Raw genomic sequence first — 19,371 nt, 5'->3', positions numbered from 1 at the left:
CTCTTGTAAATGGGAATGGAGGGAGAAGCATAATCCAAGACAACAGTGGAACGTCCTGCCAGATTGGACAACATTCAATCCGCCATTACTGTTTGAGGAAAATCCTAATCTTAATTAGATATGCTCACACCAGAAACTTTGGAATGGCGATGTAAACATCCCCTACCTTTCCATCAGAATGGCTCCTTTACCACTAGAATAGTAGGCACGAGCTCTGGAACAACCCTAAGAACGTGTGAATAGGGCAGAACTAGTACTTGAAAGTACATGTAAACTTGGAACCTCCACAGTCTCGGAAGTAAACTCCAGCTTTTCTCTCATGAAGCCTTTGGCTGGGTCAAATGCCTATTTCACCTCTAGATGACCCCAAGCATTCAGCATAGAGGAGACAGAATCAACATCATATTCTGTGGATGTCCAAGAAAAAAGAAAGGACAAATGCGAGTCCGTCAAATACTGTCTCTGATGCCTTTTTCTTCACCAATTAATCTGCAAAGATCTCTGACATGAAAGCAAGGATCTGTACCTCAGCTAGCCCAGGTGCAGTCGAGTCGTCACCAACATTAGAGGAGTCATCAGGTGAAGACTTCTAAGCACGTTTACTTCTTCTATTACCTGCCGTTATTGAAGAATAGAAGGCAGATATGAAAAGAACAATGTCAGAAAAAGTATAGACACAGTTCTTATCTGAGATGCTGTCTTCGAAAATGCTGCCCTAAGGACACTAACTCAGAAAAACATAGAATATCAGGTGGAATTGACTTGTAAACGTGAACAGACCCAATCCAATAGGGCCACTACCATCTGAAAGCAGAGTTGTGTGATGATGCAACTCTCACTGGGGAGTCACCGCTGCAAGAGTCCAACACTCATCATCATCATCATCAAAAATCTTTATTTGACTATTAAAAAACAGTCATAAAAGCACAGACAATATAATACATAAAAAGTGGCACATATTAAAAGTACAGACATTGGCGTCATCCATTACTAGTTCGTAACACAAAGGTTTCCCTCGCTGTAATTGATTTTAAAATAAACAGGGCAGTGCTATACCATGTCAAAGGATCTTCTAGGCTTACAAGGAATTTCATAGTCAATTTATGGGACCTGATTCCACGGTTAACAAACAGGGGCTTCAAATAAACATTCGTAAAATTACAATAACATTTGAAGAACAATATAAAGTGCAGAGTGCTTTGTTTACTCTTGATTTCACACGGGCAGGGCACCTTATCTGAAGGACGTATCTTAATTTTTGGGAAAGAGACACAATAGTGTACAATACCACATCTCAGCCTCAATAAAACAAACCGATGCTGCGCATGAGTCACATGCAACAGGTAACCATTAATTCCCTCTTCTAACATGTATGTTTTGTATAAAGCCACATTTAGTTTACTCAATTCCATTTTTGCTCTACGGTTCTGTCTAAATGACAAGAAGGAGGCCTTAAGTTCTTTCTTTTTAATAGTTAGTATTTTTCCAGGGTTCCACCATACAGACATATTAAATAAATTCCCCAGTGTAGTGTTAATATAAGACAACCAGGGAATTTTCGGGGCATCATCCAGGTTTAGGCAGGGTAAAATGATGGATCTGGTAAAAGCAGTTTCTTCATGTTTCCAGATTTGGGCCCATAGTAATAAGGGTCCTGCCATCAAGATGTACTCTAGAAATTGCAGCCCCACCTCGTGATGTGCGATGGTATTCAATACAGAGGATGGTAAAAACACAAGCGTTTTATACAGCAATTTTCTTCAGTTTGTAACGCAGCTCTATTTGTGTAGCCCCAAAGTCCTGCCCCATATCTAGCAGTACTTACTCCTTTAGCTTTATAAATGGTAACCATCTCCTTAATTGGTCGATTTCCCAATTTGGCGGCAAATTTAAAAATCCCTTGGTTGGCCCTACTCATTTTAACTTTTGTATTTATGATATGTTGGGACCATGTACTGTTATCTGAAAACAGCATACCAAGCTAGGAGAAATAGTTTACTGTACAAATTGGGGTACCATCTATATGAAAGGTTCTACAAGGTTTCTTTTTAGGCTCACCTACCAGGGTAAATGTTTTCGATTTGTTGATTACCATAAAACCTAAGAAACCATCCATCAATCTTTGGAGGCCTACTGGGGTCCGTGCCAATAGTACTGCGTCGTCTGCATATAATAATACGGGTATCGGACGACCAGCCACCCTGGGTACATCAACTTGAATTTTCTATAGGTAAGTATCAACCTCGTTAATAAAAAGGGAGAATAAAATTGGAGCTAGCACGCATCCTTGTCGTATACCCGACCCACTTTAAATTTAGGGGTACATTCTGCCTGGGAGCCAAAACGAACCACGCTGGTTAGTTTTTCGTATGAGTGTGAGAGGAAGTTAACAATTACCCAAGGTGCTCCCAATTCGATCAAGGTATGCCATAGTAAGTTGTGGGCTACTAAATCGAAGGCGCTACTCGAATCAGCAAAGCATAGATAAAGGGAGCCCATCTTTGGCTTAGTGTATTTGCCGATGAGTAGCTCCAGATTAAGGCATTGTTCAACTGTCCCCAGACATTTCTGGAACCCATACTGCACAGGTGTTAGGCTGCAATGCTCGTCAACCCATTCCTCCAACCTTTTAAGTAAAACCCTACTCATGACTTTTAAAGAGGTATCCAGGAGGGAAATGGGGCGATAATTTTTTGGGTCCATTTTGTCCCCTTTTTTATATATTGGGACAATAATAGACTCACCCCATGTTTGTGGCTGAATTGAACACTCTAGTTAGAATAGGTCCCCATAATTCCGGTTCCGATTTATAGACGTCCACTGGGACTCCATCGGGACCTGCTGTCCGCCCCCCAGCACTCTCCTGAATTGCCTGTATGACCTCTGCACATGTGATATCTAAGATGCAAATTTTCTCCTCGTGAACATCCCTATCTAATTCCCCCACTATCTCCTCGGCGTTGTTAAACATTCCAGAGAAGAGTGCCACCCATTTTTCTGCCCGGATAAATGAACCAAACTCTTGTACATCATCATTTTTTTAAAAAAAGGGGCATTTACAGTGTCCCAAAAGAGTTTGCTGTTCCTTGAGGTTATCAGGTTATCCCATGCTTCTTTCTGTAATACCTTTTTCCTATTTACTAGAGCTATTTTATATTCTTGTTTTAGGGATTTGGGGCCAGATGTAGGTAATCCCAGATTACCGATTCTTAAATTCCGAATCATACCGATTCGGTATTTAAGAACTGGCAATCGGGATGTAGGTAATTTTACCGATTTAATTACCGAATCGGTATGAATCGGTAATTACCGAATAGGTATTTACCGATTCGGTAATTGCCATTGATTCCTATGGGCCTGGAGACCCATAGGAATGAATGTCAATTACCGAATCGGTAAATACCGATTCGGTAATTGGGGGAAACATTGAAGGGTGGCAGGTGTCACTTTGACACCCGGTTGCACCCCTCAATCGGGATGTAGGTAATTTTACCGATTTAATTACCGAATCGGTATGAATCGGTAATTACCAAATAGGTATTTACCGATTCGGTAATTGCCATTGATTCCTATGGGCCTGGAGGCCCATAGGAATGAATGTCAATTACCGAATCAGTAAATACCGATTCGGTAATTGGGGGAAACATTGAAGGGTGGCAGGTGTCACTTTGACACCCGGTTGCACCCCTCAATTGTGCATAGGTGCACATGTTGCAGACATACATGCCCTTAGGACATGTATGTCTGCAACATGGCACTGTTTAAAAAGCAAAAAAAATGCTTTTTAAAGGGTTTCATTATTTACCAACAACTTCTAGTTGGTGGTAAATAACGAATTCTTAAACCCCTGTAGCACTGATTACAGTGCTACCTACATGTCAAAATACAGATTCGGTAATTTTACTGAATCGGTAAAATTACCGATTCCGTAAAATTACCGAATCTGTATTTTAACATGCGCCTACATCCCAAACTCCAAATACCGGTCGGTAACAGCCGAAATCGGCCGTTACCGACCGGTATTTGTCGTCCTACATCTGGCCCTTGATCACCAATGCATCTCGCGGTGTTTTGGATAGTGCATATTTGAGCACCTGGAGTGCTATGGTACAGGTATTGTCAAACCACCCCTTCTTGTTTTTAGCTGTGTTACCGGGTTGCCTAGTTAAAAGTCCTTTAATATATATGGTGATGCAGTTAAAATTACTTATTAATACAATTGGGGAAATATCGTCCTGAAGGCAATAGGCGATTTCACCCTGGTTATGTGTAATTATTTGCTTTAGTGTCCTACTTGGGTCAACGCCCGTCCACTTAATTCTAGTTCCATTATCCTAAATGGGATAATATTGTCCGCTATGGAAAAAGCTTCACCCTTTGTGCCCCAAAAGAACAAAGGTAAAGCCAGTAGGTTGTGGTCACTCAGAATGGAGGGGAAGATGATAGGGTTTCCACGGTAAACAGCCATTAGTACACGACTGTTTGTTTGCATACCATTACAACGCATTTGCAACAACGCATGCGCTGTAACAACGCATAGACTTTACTATGCATGCTATTACTTCGCATGTGCTGTTACAACGCATGTGTTGTATTGGACACGGCAAGAAGTCGGGGAGAGGCGTTGGTGAGGACCCGGCGCATGACAGTGGGGAGTGGAGTTTTTTAAGAAACTGCAAGATGGCGGGAAGATGGCTGCTCAGGGATTTTGAGGCTGGATTGGATGATTGCAGCCATGTCGGGCGAGGAGGCAGCGATGACGGCAGTGAGGAGTGGAGAAAAGCAGCCGAGGACAAGGGACCTGCACCGAGGAGGGAGAGGTAAGAGGGGCTGTGATTTGTGTTTGAGGAGTAGTGTGAGTTGTGCAGTGTAGTGTTTGTGTGTTGGGACAGTAGTGGTGGATGGGGAGGGTCGTGCAGGGGTTAGTTTTTTAGGGTTTAGGGTAGTGTTGTAGTGTTAGTGTAGTGTAGGGTAGTATTTTAGGGTTTAGGGAAGTGTCAGGGGGTCGTGTAGGGTAGTGTTTCAGTGTAGGGGACGGACTGGGGGTAGGGGTAGGGTCGTGCTGGGAGTAGTGTTTTAGGGTTTAGGGTAGTGTTGTAGTATTTGTGTACTGTAGGGTCATGTTTTAGGGTTCAGGTTAGTGTCAGGTTGTCGTGTAGAGTAGTGTTTCAGTGTAGGGGACGGACTGGGGTAGGGGTAGGGTCGTGCTGGGGGTAGTGTTTTATGGTTTAGGGTAGTGTTGTAGTGTTAGTGTAGTGTAGGGTACTGTTTTAGGGTTTAGGGTAGTGTAAGCGGGTCGTGTAGGGTAGTGTTTCATTGTAGGGGATGGACTGAGGGTAGGGTTGTGCTGGGGTAGTGTTTTAGGGTTTAGGGTAGTGTAGTATTTGTGTACTGTAGGGTAGTGTTTTAGGGTTTAGGGTAGTGTCAGGGTGTCGTGTAAGGTAGTGTTTTAGTGTAGGGGACGGACTGGGGTAAGGCGGGTAGGGTCGTTGGGGGTAGTGTTTTATGGTTTAACGTAGTGTTGTAGTGTTAGTGTAGTGTAGGGTACTGTTTTAGGATTTAGGGTTGTGTCAGACGTTCGTGCAGGGTAATGTTTCTGTGTAGGGGACGGACTGGGGGTAGGGGTAGGGTCGTGCAGGGGGTAGTGTTTTAGGGTTTAGGGTAGTGTAGTATTTGTGTACTGTAGGGTAGTGTTTTAGGGTTTAGGGCATTGTCAGGGTGTTGTGTAGGGTAGTGTTTCAGTGTAGGGGACGGACTGGGGTAGGGGTAGGGTCGTGCTGGGGGTAGTGTTTTAGGGTTTAGGGTAGTGTTTGGGTAGTGTAGGGTATTGTTTTAGGGTTTGGGGTAGTGTCAGAGGGTCGTGTAGGGTAGTGCTTCAGTGTAGGGCACGGACAGGGGTATGGGTTGGGTCGTGCTGGGGGTAGTATTTTAGGGTTTAGAGTAGTGTTATAGTGTTTGTGTAGTGTGGGGTAGTGTTTTAGGGTTTAGGGTAGTGTCAGGGGGTCGTGTAGGGTAGTGTTTCAGTGTAGGGGACAGAGTGGGGTAGGGGTAGGGTCGTGCTTGGGGTAATGTTTTGGGGTTTACGGTAGTGCAGTGTAGGGTAGTGTTTTAGGGTTTAGGTAGTGTCAGGGGGTCGTGTAGGGTAGTGTCTCAGTGTAGAGGACAGACTTGGGGTAGGGGTAGGGTCATGCTGGGTGTAGTGTTTTAGGGTTTAAGGTAGTGTTTGTGTAGTGTAAGGCAGTGTTTTAGTGTAGTTTCAGGGGGTCGTGTAGGGTAGTATTTCAGTGTAGGGGACAGACTGGGGGTGGGGTAGGGTCGTGCTGGGGTAGTGTTTTAGGGTTTAGAGTAGTGGTGTAGTGTTTGTGCAGTGTAGGCTAGTGTTTTAGGGTTTAGGGCAGTGTCATGGGGTCGTGTAGGGTAGTGTTGCAGTGTAGGGGAGAGACTAGGGGTAGGGATAGAGTCATGGATGGGGTAGTGTTTTAGGGGTTAGGGTAGTTTAGAGTTGTATAGTGTAGGGTAGTGTTTTAGGGTAGTGTTGCGAAGTGTGTGTCATGTAGGGTAGTGTATATGGATGTCGAAATTAGAGTAATGCTGGGGGGGTTATTTTTTAAAAAAATGCGTTGTAAATCTATGCGGGGAATTGGGATTCGTTGTAATGACATTTATTATGCATTTTAAAGCTAATGCGTAGTAATGGTTTTCGTGGTAGAAAAATGCGCTGTAACGGTACTTGCGAACTAAAAACAACAATGTGAAAGTATGCGTTCTTTTAGTTTGCGAAGTACCGTCATATATTCGGTTTCCACACCTTAATATATCCAAGGTGGATACTAATATGTGGTCAATAGCCGAGTACATATTTCGCCCTAAAAAAAGTTGGGAATACAACCCAGTCTTGGCCGCAGCCTCCCGTAAGTAGGAGGAGATGATATTTGGATACCATCTGGTTGAAGGCTTCCTCATACTCACCCCAGGAAAAACACTATCCATCTTTTCCAGCAAGCACAGCAAAAAGACATAGACAGGAGCCAGGGAGTTCAGTTAACTTCGCACAAGAGCCCCACCTCTGTCCGTCCATCAACATGCGATCATGGAGGGGACAAAACAAAGCAGCGTGAAGTCAGGCGATTGGAAAGTCAAGCCAACAGGATTCTAACTATAGTACCTGATGCTCAGTAGGACCAATTGATCCAGAAGTCTACAATGTGTAAACAGAAAAACCATTAGGGCTTCTGGGTAGTTTCCCCCTTAATAGGAGCAACTAGGAAGGCAGCGGGGTTTAAAATATATTTGAAGGGTAGCTGTCTGAACAAGGATAAGACCAGGAAGGAGAATGAGGAGGTAATGTATTTTCACAAGGAGCGATCACAGTCACATGTTATGACTATGTCCTAGGAAGGAGAGTTAAATACACAAATCTCACAATCTCAAACCGTAGGCAGCAGAGCTAGGCAAGCTTTACTAGCTCATACAGCCGCACAGGTGCTGGAACAATTTTAAGAGTGGGAGTGCTGTCATGTTATGTTATGTTATGTTAAATTTTATTTATTCAGCGCACGTACGCCCGTAGGCTTCATAGCGCTATCGGAAATTGAGGGAGCACAGCATAACACCTAAGAGTACATTAGTGCAAGGGCACGTATTCCACCTATTTAAGAATAGGCTTGTCTAAACAGCCACGTTTTAAAGGTTTGTCTAAAAGTGAGAAGAGTATCACTTTGTCTTAAAAATGGTGGAAGTGCGTTCCATAGAGAAGCGGCAAGATAATGAAAACCGCTGCCACCCTGAAGTTTTTTCTTAAATGATGGAACCCTTAATAGTTCTTGATGGGTTGAGCGAAGATTGCGTGAAGGGGTGTATTTGCATACCAAATTCTTTATAAATTTTGAACCCTTGGCTTGCAAAGCCTTGAAAATAATACAACCGGCTTTAAATGCAACTCTCTGGGCTACCGGCAGCCAATGTAGATTTTCCAATACTGGCCTAACGGATTGCCTTTTAGGTTGTTTGCTTATGAGCCTGGCTGCCTGATTCTGGACATACTGCAGTGTTTTAAGCTGACTTACTGGAAGGCCTAAATACAAACTATTTGAAAAATCAAGCCGAGATAAAAACCAAAGCAATGATCGCTTGAATTAAAGCTGAATGAGTTAGGAAATGAGCAATTTTCTTTATTTTCCTCAATTGGAAGAAACTGGATGAGACTACCGTGCCAATATGGCTTTTAAGCGACAAATCCTCACTAACAGTTACCCCCAAGCTCTTCACAGTATGGGATTTAGTGGGAGGAGTTCCCATGTTATCTGGCCAGAAATGGGGTCCCCAACTGATTTCACTATTCCCGGGCAAGATAAGTTCTGTCTTGCCCGGGTTGAGCTTAAGATGGTTCAGATTCATCCATCTCTGGATATGGGACATAGTTTTTTTAAATTCAGCCGCTGCATCTAAGGAGTCCAATGAGAAAACAAGTTGCAGGTCGTCTGCATAATTAAAAATTGTAACCTTGTGGCTTCTCAGAGAGTGCAGTAGAGGGCGCAGATATAAATTAAAAAGTAATGGGGACAAAGACGATCCCTGCGGGACTCCGCAGATGGAAACAGTTTTTGGGGCTGTGAACGTCCCCAATCTAACAGATTGAGAGCATTCGGAAATGAAAGATTTCAGCCAGCTCAAGGCGGGACCCCTGAGGCCGGCCTGTTCGACACGGTTGACAAGAATGGAAAAGTCAACCGTGTCGAACGCGGCCGACAGATCCAGAAGCACCAATGCTTGGTGAGCGTCTCCATCTGCATTAGATCTCAGGGGATTCTGAACCGCCAGTATCACTGTCTCGGTCGAATGACCAGGACGAAATCCGGCCTGATTCGGTTCCAGATATTCTGTAGATTCGATGAAGTTTGACAGACAATTGGAGACATGGGCTTCCAAAATTTTTGACAAGTAAGGCAAGAGAGAAATCGGCCTATAATTTGTGAGGTCATAAGGATCAATGCCAGATTGATGTTACATCTCTGAAGTCATAGGGATACTGAAAAATCCATGTGTTATACAGAACAAGTGTAGCAAATGAGCCACGCACATTCAGAAGGAAAGAGTTAGGGGAGCAGTAAGTGCCTGGTAGTGCATTTCGGAACACACTGTCCCAAAAGCATGGTGTGGTAGGGTAACACCATTACAAAGAGTATATTTTCATTGAAATGGCCTCTTTGTACGGCTACTAAATTTGCATCATCTGCTAAACATATATACACTATACTGGCGTGATGTATAAATGATAAATGTGTGCTGAAACTCGAGTATCAGCGCACATTTATATATCACACCAGTATAGTGTCAGGTGTGTCCTGCCAGTAGCCTGCTTAGAAGCCCTCTGTGGCTGACGGCATGATTTATCAAATTCTTATCCAATCCAATCCATTCTTCTTAAATAACAGCTGCACAACTAAATAATGTCTGTGGCGCATTTTAATTCATGTTTACTTCAGCTATGACTATTCAACATGGACCTAGATTCACAGAAAATTCGTGGTATACAAATATTTGCAATATAAGAGATTGGTTTAACTGCTTAGCACTTCCTGCTTTCAAGAATCATCTTTGATAAACAAAGAGTGTGTCACCTGAGCAGTAAAATACATCTAAAAGACAGTGTGTAGGAAGGAGTTGAGTCATTTTAGGAAATAATTAAAAATACATCTGTGACAGATGATTAGAAAGTATTGCATTCTAAGCCGGAAGATACCAGGTTTTGGCAATCACAAACCTTTAGATACTACAAAGAAAGACGAAAAGATAAGGATTTTGTGAATGAAATGAAAAACAACCAGCAGGAGCTGTGGGAAGAAATGCAGGGGATGATTAAAACAAATAATGTGTATGTGCTTTGAAAAATGATTAACAGAGGGAAGAAGACAATTTTATTTTAAGGGTTTTAGATGTACTGTTCCGTAAGAAACATATAACAAATATGTTATCTGGTTGTTTCCGCGAAGCAAACATGATAAATCTAGCCCTGAGAAGGCATTTGTCTCCTGCATTACGGTAAAACCACAGGCTCAGTGCAATGAGCAGCCATTCCAAAATTATTCATCTCTTTGAAGCCAAAAAGACCAGCGGGACAGCGATTTCAGCAAACATTTATGCTGCTCGGTGCCCAAGTCATTTGATTACTCTGTTTAAATTATGTATTGTTAGTGACACTGTTCTTCTTCAACCTCGTGAAGGTCTTTTTTAAGCTATACAAACTGCTAACTTCACAAAATTAATGAAATTTAACAAAAAGTCGGTATAAAACAGAAATCGCGCCCAAAAAGCTATTTAGAAGCAAAATGAGGGTTGAAAAATCCCTCTCAAAATATTTTGCTAGAGGTTTTAGATGAAGCTTTGGTGACTTTGCCTTTGTAGATGCAGGTCCAGGCAGGGAAAGTTGCAGCAAGTAAGCTGTACAGTTTCAGGGAGGCCTGTGGGGCTTGTTGTGTCCCCGTTGCTCAGAATGGGAGGTCAACCAACTGACCCTTGGAGTTACTCAGGTTAGCCTGGGGTGAAGGTAGGAGGTCCAGTCTTCTTTCACAGAGAGCAAGGCAGGACTCAAGCAACAGTGCAGTCCTCTGAGGAACAAGGCAGGCCTCAAGCAGCAGTCCAATCCTCTAGGGAACAAGGCAGGTCTCAATGAGCATTGTGGTCCTCTGGGGAACAGTTCTTCTTCTGCAATGTCCACAGGTCCAGGAGTGTACTGATGAGTGGCTAAGGAGGTCCAATATTTATACCTGGTGCCACTCTTTGAAGTGGTGGAAACCTCTAGACCACCCCTACATCTGGTTCTGGAAAGTTACTCCCTGCGCAGGCTCCAAATTATCTAGGGTGACAATAGGTTAGTCTCAAGTTCTTTTGCGAGTGTGCTGGAGGCAGCCCCTTCAAAAGTAAGTAGGGTAGGGAACCGCTCCGCTCCGCCCCTCACATCGTGGCAGGATGGCCCTCTCTATGCTATACAAAGGTCCTATTGTTTGCTGTCTGGACCCAAAATGCATTCCTAAGGAGGAGAATTAACAGGACCAGGCAGTTGGAAACTCAAAGAATGCCTCAGAAAGGTTAGGGTAGGAAAATGTCAACTTTCTAAAAGTGACATTGTCAAATTTGTAATTTAAAATCCGACTTTACCATTAAGAGGATTTTAAATTACAATTCATTTGAGTCCACACATGATATTTCTACCTGTCCCTAAGCAAACGTTAGCACTTATTAAATGTAATAAGGTAACCCCACGGTATCCTATGGGAGAGACAGGGCTCACAGAAGTGAAAAAAGATTTTGGGAGCTTTTCACTACCAGGACATGTAAAACTTAAAACCTCATGTCTTATTCTTGAAATACAATGCACCCTGCCCAATGGGCTGTTTAGGGTCTACCATAAAGGTGACGTAAATGTATTGAAATGGGAAGTTTAGGACTGTCAAAAGGCTTATTTTGCCAGTACAAATTGGCAGTTTAGAACTGCACACAGACTGCAGTGGCAGCCTGAGGCATGTCTTTAAAGGGCTACTTCAGTGGGTGGCACAATACGTGCTGCAGGCCCACCAGTAGCATTTAATTTAAAGCCCTGGGTACATGTAGTTCCACTTTACTAGGGACTTATTAGTACATTAAATGTACCAAAAAGGTGTAAGGTGATTATACCATGTTTTAGGGGGTGAGCACAATCACTTTAGCACTGCTTGGCAGTGGTAAAGTGCACAGAGTCCTAAAAGCCAACAAAAACGGGTTCAGAAAACAGGACGGGTGAAGGCAAAAGCTTTGGGGTCGACCCTGCAGAGATGGCCAAGTCCAACAGAAAGGAACAACTTATCATTCTATAACGCTTGGCATTTTTTTCCATGGACGCAGCACCAGCATGTACAATTGTTTACATGTTTTATACACTTCTGGAATGTAAATGCTTGTGTAAACCTGAACCTGGATAGGAATAACAGTGTACCGAAGGAACATTTGTGATAATCTGCTAGTTAAAAATTGCCTTTCTCCCTATCAATCAATCAATCAATCAATCATTTGTAAAGCGCACTACATACCCACGAGGGTTTCAAGGTGCTGGGGGGGGCGCTACTAATCAAACAGCCAGGTCTTGAGTATCCTCCTGAAGGTCAGCAGATCTTGGGTCTGTCGTAGGCTCAGTAGGAGGGTGTTCCATGTCTTGGCGGTGAGGTGGGAGAAGGATCTCCCACCGGTAGTTGTTCTTCAGATGCGCGGGACGATGGCAAGTGAGAGGTCGGCGGAGCTTAGCTGGCGGTTGGAGATGTAGAAGGAGAGCCGTCTGTTGAGGTAGGCTGGGCCGGTCTTGTGGAGTGCCCAGTGTGCGTGGGTGAGGAGTTTGAAGGATATCCTCTTGTTGACGGGGAGCCAGTGAAGGTTTCTCAGGGGGGGGGTGATGTGGCCGTGGCGTGGTACATCGAGGATCAGTCGTGCCGAGGCGTTTTGGATGCATTGTAGTCGTTTGATAAACTTAGTCGGGGCTCCCGCATAGTGGGCGTTTCCGTAGTCAAGTCTGCTGCTGACGAGGGCCTGGGTGACTGTTTTTCTTGTATCTGTTGGGATCCATCTGTAGATCTTGCGGACCATGCGGAGGGTGTTGAAGCAGGAGGAGGAGACGGCGTTGACTTGCTTGGTCACTGAGAGCATTGAGTCGAGGATGATTCCCAGGTTGCATGCGTGGTCGGTGGGTGTCAGGGCTGTCCCCAGTGCCGTCGGCCACCAGGAGTCGTCCCAGGTTGAAGGGTTGGGGCCGAGGGTGAGGACCTCCATCTTGTCCGAGTTCAGCTTTAGACGGCTGGTCTTCATCCAGTCGGCGATGGCCTTCATTCCATCGTGGAGGTTGGCTTTGGCAGTGATGGGGTCCTTGGTGAGGGAGAGGATCAGCTGAGTGTCGTTGGCATAGGAGATTATGTTGAGGTCGTGCTGTCGGGCTACGTGTGCGAGTGGGGCCATGTAAATAGTGAACAGCGTCGGGCTGAAGGAGGATCCCTGGGGTTCACCGCAGATGATCTCGGAGGCTTTGGAACGGAATGGGGGAGGCGGACGCTCTGGGTTCTGCCGGAAAGGAAGGAGGTGGTCCAATCCAGAGCCTTGTCTCGGATCCCTGTGGCGTGGAGGCGTGCGCGTAGTGTGCGGTGGCAGACGGTGTCGAAGGTGGAAGAGAGGTCTAGGAGGATGAGTGCTGCAGTCTCGTCGTTGGCCAGCAGGGTCCTGATGTCATCGGTGGCGGCGATGAGGGCAGTCTCGGTGCTGTGGTTGCTGCGGAACCCTGACTGGGAAGGGTCCAGGATTCGTTTTTCTTCAAGGTATCGGGTTAGCTGTCTGTTGACAGTTTTCTCAATGGCCTTGGCCGGGAAGGGGAGCAGAGAGATGGGCCGGAGGTTCTTAGCAGCTGGAGTAACAACTTTACAATTAAAACACTATTCAGGAGACACTATGCAAACATTTAATTTGGGCAAGATCCTGCAAATCTTGGTGGATAAATCGAAAGGAATTTTGAAGACATTGTCACCAATTTACATCTTTTGCCCTGAGAATAAGGGTTAATGACATTACCCATCATATTTTATTGTTTTCCTGCTGTATGCTGTTGAAAGGTGGTATTGATGTGTTTAAAATCCAGTGCTGTCCTTTGAGGGTTATGGGGGTGGTGGGATTAGATCAGTGGAATTTTCAGGATAAGTTCGAATGGTATTTAGGGCCCACGTATTTTGGTAGCATGGGACTAAATATGCTCCATTTAGATTAATTTATGTATGTTTATATTTTGTGTATAGTCTAAAAATCTAGCATTGAGTTGACCTACCTGGATATATGTAGGACAGACGTGTTCTAAACCAGAGTAAAGACAGTGATGAAGGCATATATGTTGACGAGGTGTACTAGTGCAGATATAATGTAACGTGCAAACTTTCTGCAAGCAGTAAAGAATAGTGAATTAGTACAAGATAACTAAAGTTTATGGGTGTCAGTGCAAATTAATGTGAATTGTCATCACTGGAGTTGCGTTAAAATGAGGGCCTATTCACAAAGGAAAATCCAGCTGAGAGTATGACCAAATATACGTCTGTTACACCTGCCCAGGAATTTACAAAGGGACTCCTGACAGTTATAAGCTTTTTTATAGGTGGAGAGATCTCTTCCACAAGTATGGACATTTCCTACAACCATAAATCCCACTTAAGGGGTGGTATTGAAGGCTTCCCAAGGCATGATTCACCATTGAAGTATGTGAACAGTCATAAAAACATATGTTTTTGGACATTCGCAAACTACTGTCCTTCCCATTTCCAGTCCGGAAAGGATCATCAATTTACCTTGGCCAAGTGCTGGTGTAAGTTCTCCTTCCATGTTGGGAAGGAAAATTAATCACCATCAACTTTGGTAGGGGTGTTGAGATAGGGGTTCTCCATAGAATAGAAAACAATAAAAAGGTGCATTTGCACAGTGGAATCCCCCCCCTCCTCCCCCCAACCCTATGTGGGGTTATCTACCAGGAAGAACAGGGAAATCTACATACAAAAGGAACGCATTCAAAACAAGGGAATCACTTGATTTTCCAAGGAACCCACATGGAAAGCTGCTCCTGGTGCAGTTTTCTATGTGAATTGCTTGAGGAGATTGTGAATTCAAGAAAATGGTGAAACTACACTCCGATGTAGGTTTAAAAACCCGAGCACAATTTATTTTTAAACTAGGCTCCAATGTGTTTCTACAAGTTTTTAAGTGCATGAACACCTAGAGTTGTAATAATTATGTTTTTCTATAATGTGAAGGCAATCGACTGGTGTTACCTGCTCATTTGCAATTTTCCCACAACCTCCGCAAATATTCTAACTGTGTACTTACATATATTCGCTTCTAGAACAAATGTTCCAACTTCAAAAATGATAAAAGCAAAATACAAAAAATATCAACCCCAAGAGCAAATTTTCTAACCACCTAAATGATACATATCCACTTTCAGGACAAATGTCCTAACTGCACACATGATATATATTTCCAGCGCAATCATTGTGTCTGATAAATTCCCACTCCCAAATGTACAAGCTCAAATATAATAAATATGAACTAGCAGGGAAATGTCCTAACTAGTAACTACACAAATTACAAATAATCACAGAACAAATGCTTTTATAAACATCCCCTGCCAGGAAAAAAGCCACAACTGTACATATGCTATAAACTTACTGCTAGGGCAAATGCGCTCATTGTAAAATGATACACAGAGTACTTACACCCAGTGAAAAGACGCCAGCTGGGCAAGAGAAAGTAAAAACACCAACAGTGTCAGTCCAACAGAATACAAACAATAAGGAGTGGAAAAAAGACAAAATATCATGTGGAGCACACACATATCTCGCCTACCAGTATATGAAGAACAGATGCTTACTCCAACTTTGATTTTTCAAACAACACATTAGTGATTAATACCTCATCCAGATTGAATATTCAGACACTCTTTAAACAATAAATGCTCAGTTGACATTGAAATGGTGAGCGAAAATGAATTTTGAAAGTCATAGATGATATTCATACACCAACGTGAAGTACCTCAGAAAGCCAGAAGACATACATACAGAGAATGAGTATTCAGGTAAATGTATAAGTAACAAATACACACGAGTGTTAGAAAATACATAATCCTCTACATCCTGTTTGAATGTGACATAAAGCAGAACACAAACAATCAAAATTTACACCCAGAGTAAAACATGTTAATGGTATGGATACAATGGAAAACAATGTTTCATTGTGGAGTTATTTAAATACAAAGTTCATCAATAGGCGGATATATGATTCATCCAAACAGAAAACTAAGGACCTAATTATGAGTTTGGCGGTCCATGGGACTACTGAACCCGTGGTGGCAGTCCACTCGCTGTATTACGGCTACAGCGGTGGAACCGCCACAAGACTGCTGCTACCGCCAGGACCCTTGATCCCTTGGTGGTGGCCCAGCAATCAGAGGCCATAATATGCTGGCAGCGCAGCTGCTGCACCGCCAAGCATATAATGAGTTTCCTCGCTGCCCTCCTTTTCATGATGGTAAGCCCCCCATGAAAAGGGTGGGAGTGAGGACATAAAGGCGGCCCTACAAGCCCCCTGGTGCCCCTGTGCACGAGGGTGCATGCAGGGGGACACATAGTGTGTCCCCAGTCTGTATGCCGCCCCATGTTCCTGCATGGAACAAAATGCACAACATTGTGCATTTCAGTCCGTGCAAGAATGTGTTTTGGTGTTCCCAATGCGTAACCCTTCTAAGGCTCACCGCCTGGGACCGTCAAGGCCCCGCCCATCAGACCAGGAGAAAACTCCTAATCTGGCTGGTGTACAGCTTTGGAGGGATGGCGGCCCACTGCCACACCTCCAACGTCGCAATTAGGCTCCAAATATCTAAGAAATACTGTATAACAACCAGGAACAGTTTAATTTAAAAACATTTATTTGCACACAGGCTCAGTTACTGGTAAATGAGTTTTGAAAAAGGGATACGCGCTATGACAAACTCAAAAGAGTGCTATGTGTATATGCAGAGAAAACCAAATGACGGTTGACTCAATAAAGTCTATGCCAACAGAAGGTGTTAGGGAGTCTATTCGTTTTCTAGGACTTTTTTAGTTCAAATTCTGCTCCAACCAAATATGTAAGTAACACTGGATGCCCTCCTCTCAGTATATAGGTGTATCTAGTCCAGCGTGCACCTGTTGAGGGATATACTGTCATGGAGTTTTATAGTGATATTACAGTTTTTGTCAAAATGTACGTGAAAAGTTTTGTGCCCAAGTTTTGAAAAGAACACTTATAGAACATGACTCAAAACCTTTCAAAAAAGAAAATATCAACAAATATGGGGGTAAATCAACAAAAGTTTGAAAAATTGACTCTTGATTGCACCCTCCCATGTCATCTGGTTTAGACTAAGGAGTCAAAAAGATTGTTGATCAAACTCTAAACTGCTTCTCATTTTAATTGGATTGCATACATCAATGCTTGCTCCTTTCTCTTCACAGAAGCTGTGAAGTACCTGGAATGCTCAGCATTGACACAGCGGGGCCTGAAGACAGTGTTTGATGAAGCCATCCGGGCAGTGCTGTGCCCACCACCGACAAGGCCCAGGAAACAGGGTTGTACCCTACTCTAGCGGTGAGAAAATATTCTCTTAACCTACATGGGGTGTTTTCTCTGTCTAGAGAGCCTTTTGCCAAGTGTCAGAATTCCAGGAACTTGCTTTCCTGCCTATTTATCTCTCACACTTCTCCAACAGTGAGACTGAATGATGATTTAGGGAGTTATTTCCCCCACACACTGATCTCTAATGGTAACTCACTTTGGGCTAGATGTACCAACACCAGAGTAGCAAAAAAGTGGATGCAAATTTTGCACTGACGTTTTGCGTACCCAGTCAGGTTTTGCGAAGCAACCTATGTACTATTTGGAGATTTGCAAAATCACTATTCAGAGTGGGTTACAGTCTGACATACCTCTGAATATTAATGAGGTAGGATGCACATTACACTTACTCTGATAAGAAGTTATTACAGGGATGGTGACCCACTGAGAGCAGCAGACCACCATGCCTGTGATTGCATTTAAATAAATGTACGTTTTTTTATAAGCTGCCTCTTTTCTACAACAGAACCGGAAGTCCATTTAATGGTAAATTTATTTATTTTTTAAAAGTTTGTTTGAGAGTTATTTGTGGTCCCCAGGACTACCTCCTACTCTCCAGCAAACTCTTTTTTACCATTTGGGACCCTTTCCAATTTGCAAATTAGTTAACACCTCTTTTGACAAGTTGCTAACTTTTCAATGATTTGAGACCAAATTTCAGCTGCAAACCATTGATGCATTGCAGTGCAAATCACAATTTGCAAGGCATACCTTAAGCACACCCCTTCCAAATTCAATTATTCAATTCAGTTCAAAAGAGCTTTATTCGGTACGTACAACAACCATAAAAGCAGAAACAAGATTTGAAACAAGTGTAAAAACATTCCAATGCATAAAACAGTCCAATTAATTATCAAGCATGCTACCTTTCCTAGCAGCAATTGTTTTTTTAATAAAAGAAGCAACATAACAAATTCCAGGATCATCAAGAGTAACCAATAAATTCATAGCAGCGTGGATTGTTCTAAAATAGAATTTCAAAAAGAGGGTTTCAGAAAAAAAGTCTTAAGAATGAATAAAACTTACAGAAGAGCATAAAATGCATGGTGCTTTGTTTTGATAGCCCATCACAGGGGCATGGGGTCGACGGACACATTTTCATAGTACGGAAGGCAACTAGATAATGTACTATACTTAATCTCAAACGGGTCAGAACAAAGCGGTGTGAGGTCCTAGTCACTGACCTCAAACTGTTGATAAAATAAAAGGGTAGGTTGCTTCCCTACCACTCTCCTACGAGTCTCTATTTGATGAGCTAAAATGGTATCCTTGATCTCCTGTTTGGCTATGATTGTCACACAGCTGAGTCTCCCTGTATCTGAAGATTAAATAAATTACTAAACAAATCGATAATATATTTGAGTCAGGGGATACTAGAATTTTTATCCAAAAGTAAGCAATCTTTAATGATGGTTTGAGTAAATGTAATCTCCTTGTTAGCCCAAATGGATCTCCATAGCAATAATGGCTGCATAGCAATCTGGTTCGATAGGTAGTTAATGCCTACTTTACGATGTGTAATTTTGGTAGATGCTGATAGGGGTAGGCAGAAAAGGAGTTTTAAAAAAGTTGTTCGTGCTGTAGTATCTGGTTAGGATTGTGGCCCCAAACCCCAGCACTATAAAGGGCTGTGACAACACATCTAGCCTTATGGTTCCCCAGATAAAAGCCAAGAGCTTATCCCTGGCCCGCTCTACGTCTGCCCTCATGGGCTTTTCAACGAGATTAGGGAATAGGCAGATGGAGGCCCTCCTGAAAGTTTATGACAGCAAATGCATCCCTATTGCCACCTATGGGGCAGCTTTGTGGGGGTATGTCGCCCAAGATAAAATCCAAAGGGCAGAAAACGGGCTCTTAAGACAACTTCTGTTTATTCCTAAGTCTTCCCCCACCTTTTCAATCCACTCTGAGGTGGGTATGGTTTACATAACGGATAGACTGAAATTGGCCCCCTTGGTATTCTGGGCGAAAACATGGCTTAACCCGGAATTAACCTTGAACCACGCAATTTTGCTTGATGTTATGTCTCTTGACCACGCCATGAAAATACCCTGGTTGGATTACCTTAGAAACACTTTTGCACTTCTAGGGAGACCAGAACTCTTCCTGTCACCCTCTAACATTAGGCTGGCGGATGTTAAATGGATCCAGAGTCATTTCCTGGAGAGAGTG

General features: G+C 43.2%; 1 protein-coding gene across 2 annotated transcripts in view; it reads left to right on the top strand.

Annotated features, from left to right (window-relative positions):
* LOC144825003 (ras-related C3 botulinum toxin substrate 2-like) overlaps nucleotides 1-19,371 on the top strand; it is a 186,537-nt gene that overhangs the window by 153,419 nt on the left and 13,747 nt on the right. For both annotated transcript variants that reach the window (XM_078683917.1, XM_078683926.1), the window contains exon 6: nucleotides 17,040-17,172. In XM_078683917.1, the coding sequence (XP_078540043.1) occupies nucleotides 17,040-17,170 (131 nt within the window). In that variant the 3' untranslated portion in view covers nucleotides 17,171-17,172. The remainder of the gene's footprint in view (nucleotides 1-17,039; nucleotides 17,173-19,371) is intronic.

Source organism: Lissotriton helveticus, chromosome 1_1 (genome assembly GCF_964261635.1).
Source record: "Lissotriton helveticus chromosome 1_1, aLisHel1.1, whole genome shotgun sequence".
Lineage (NCBI taxonomy): Eukaryota > Metazoa > Chordata > Amphibia > Caudata > Salamandridae > Lissotriton > Lissotriton helveticus.
The sequence above is the reverse complement of the archived record's forward strand: the minus strand, read 5'-3'. Positions and strand labels throughout refer to the sequence as shown.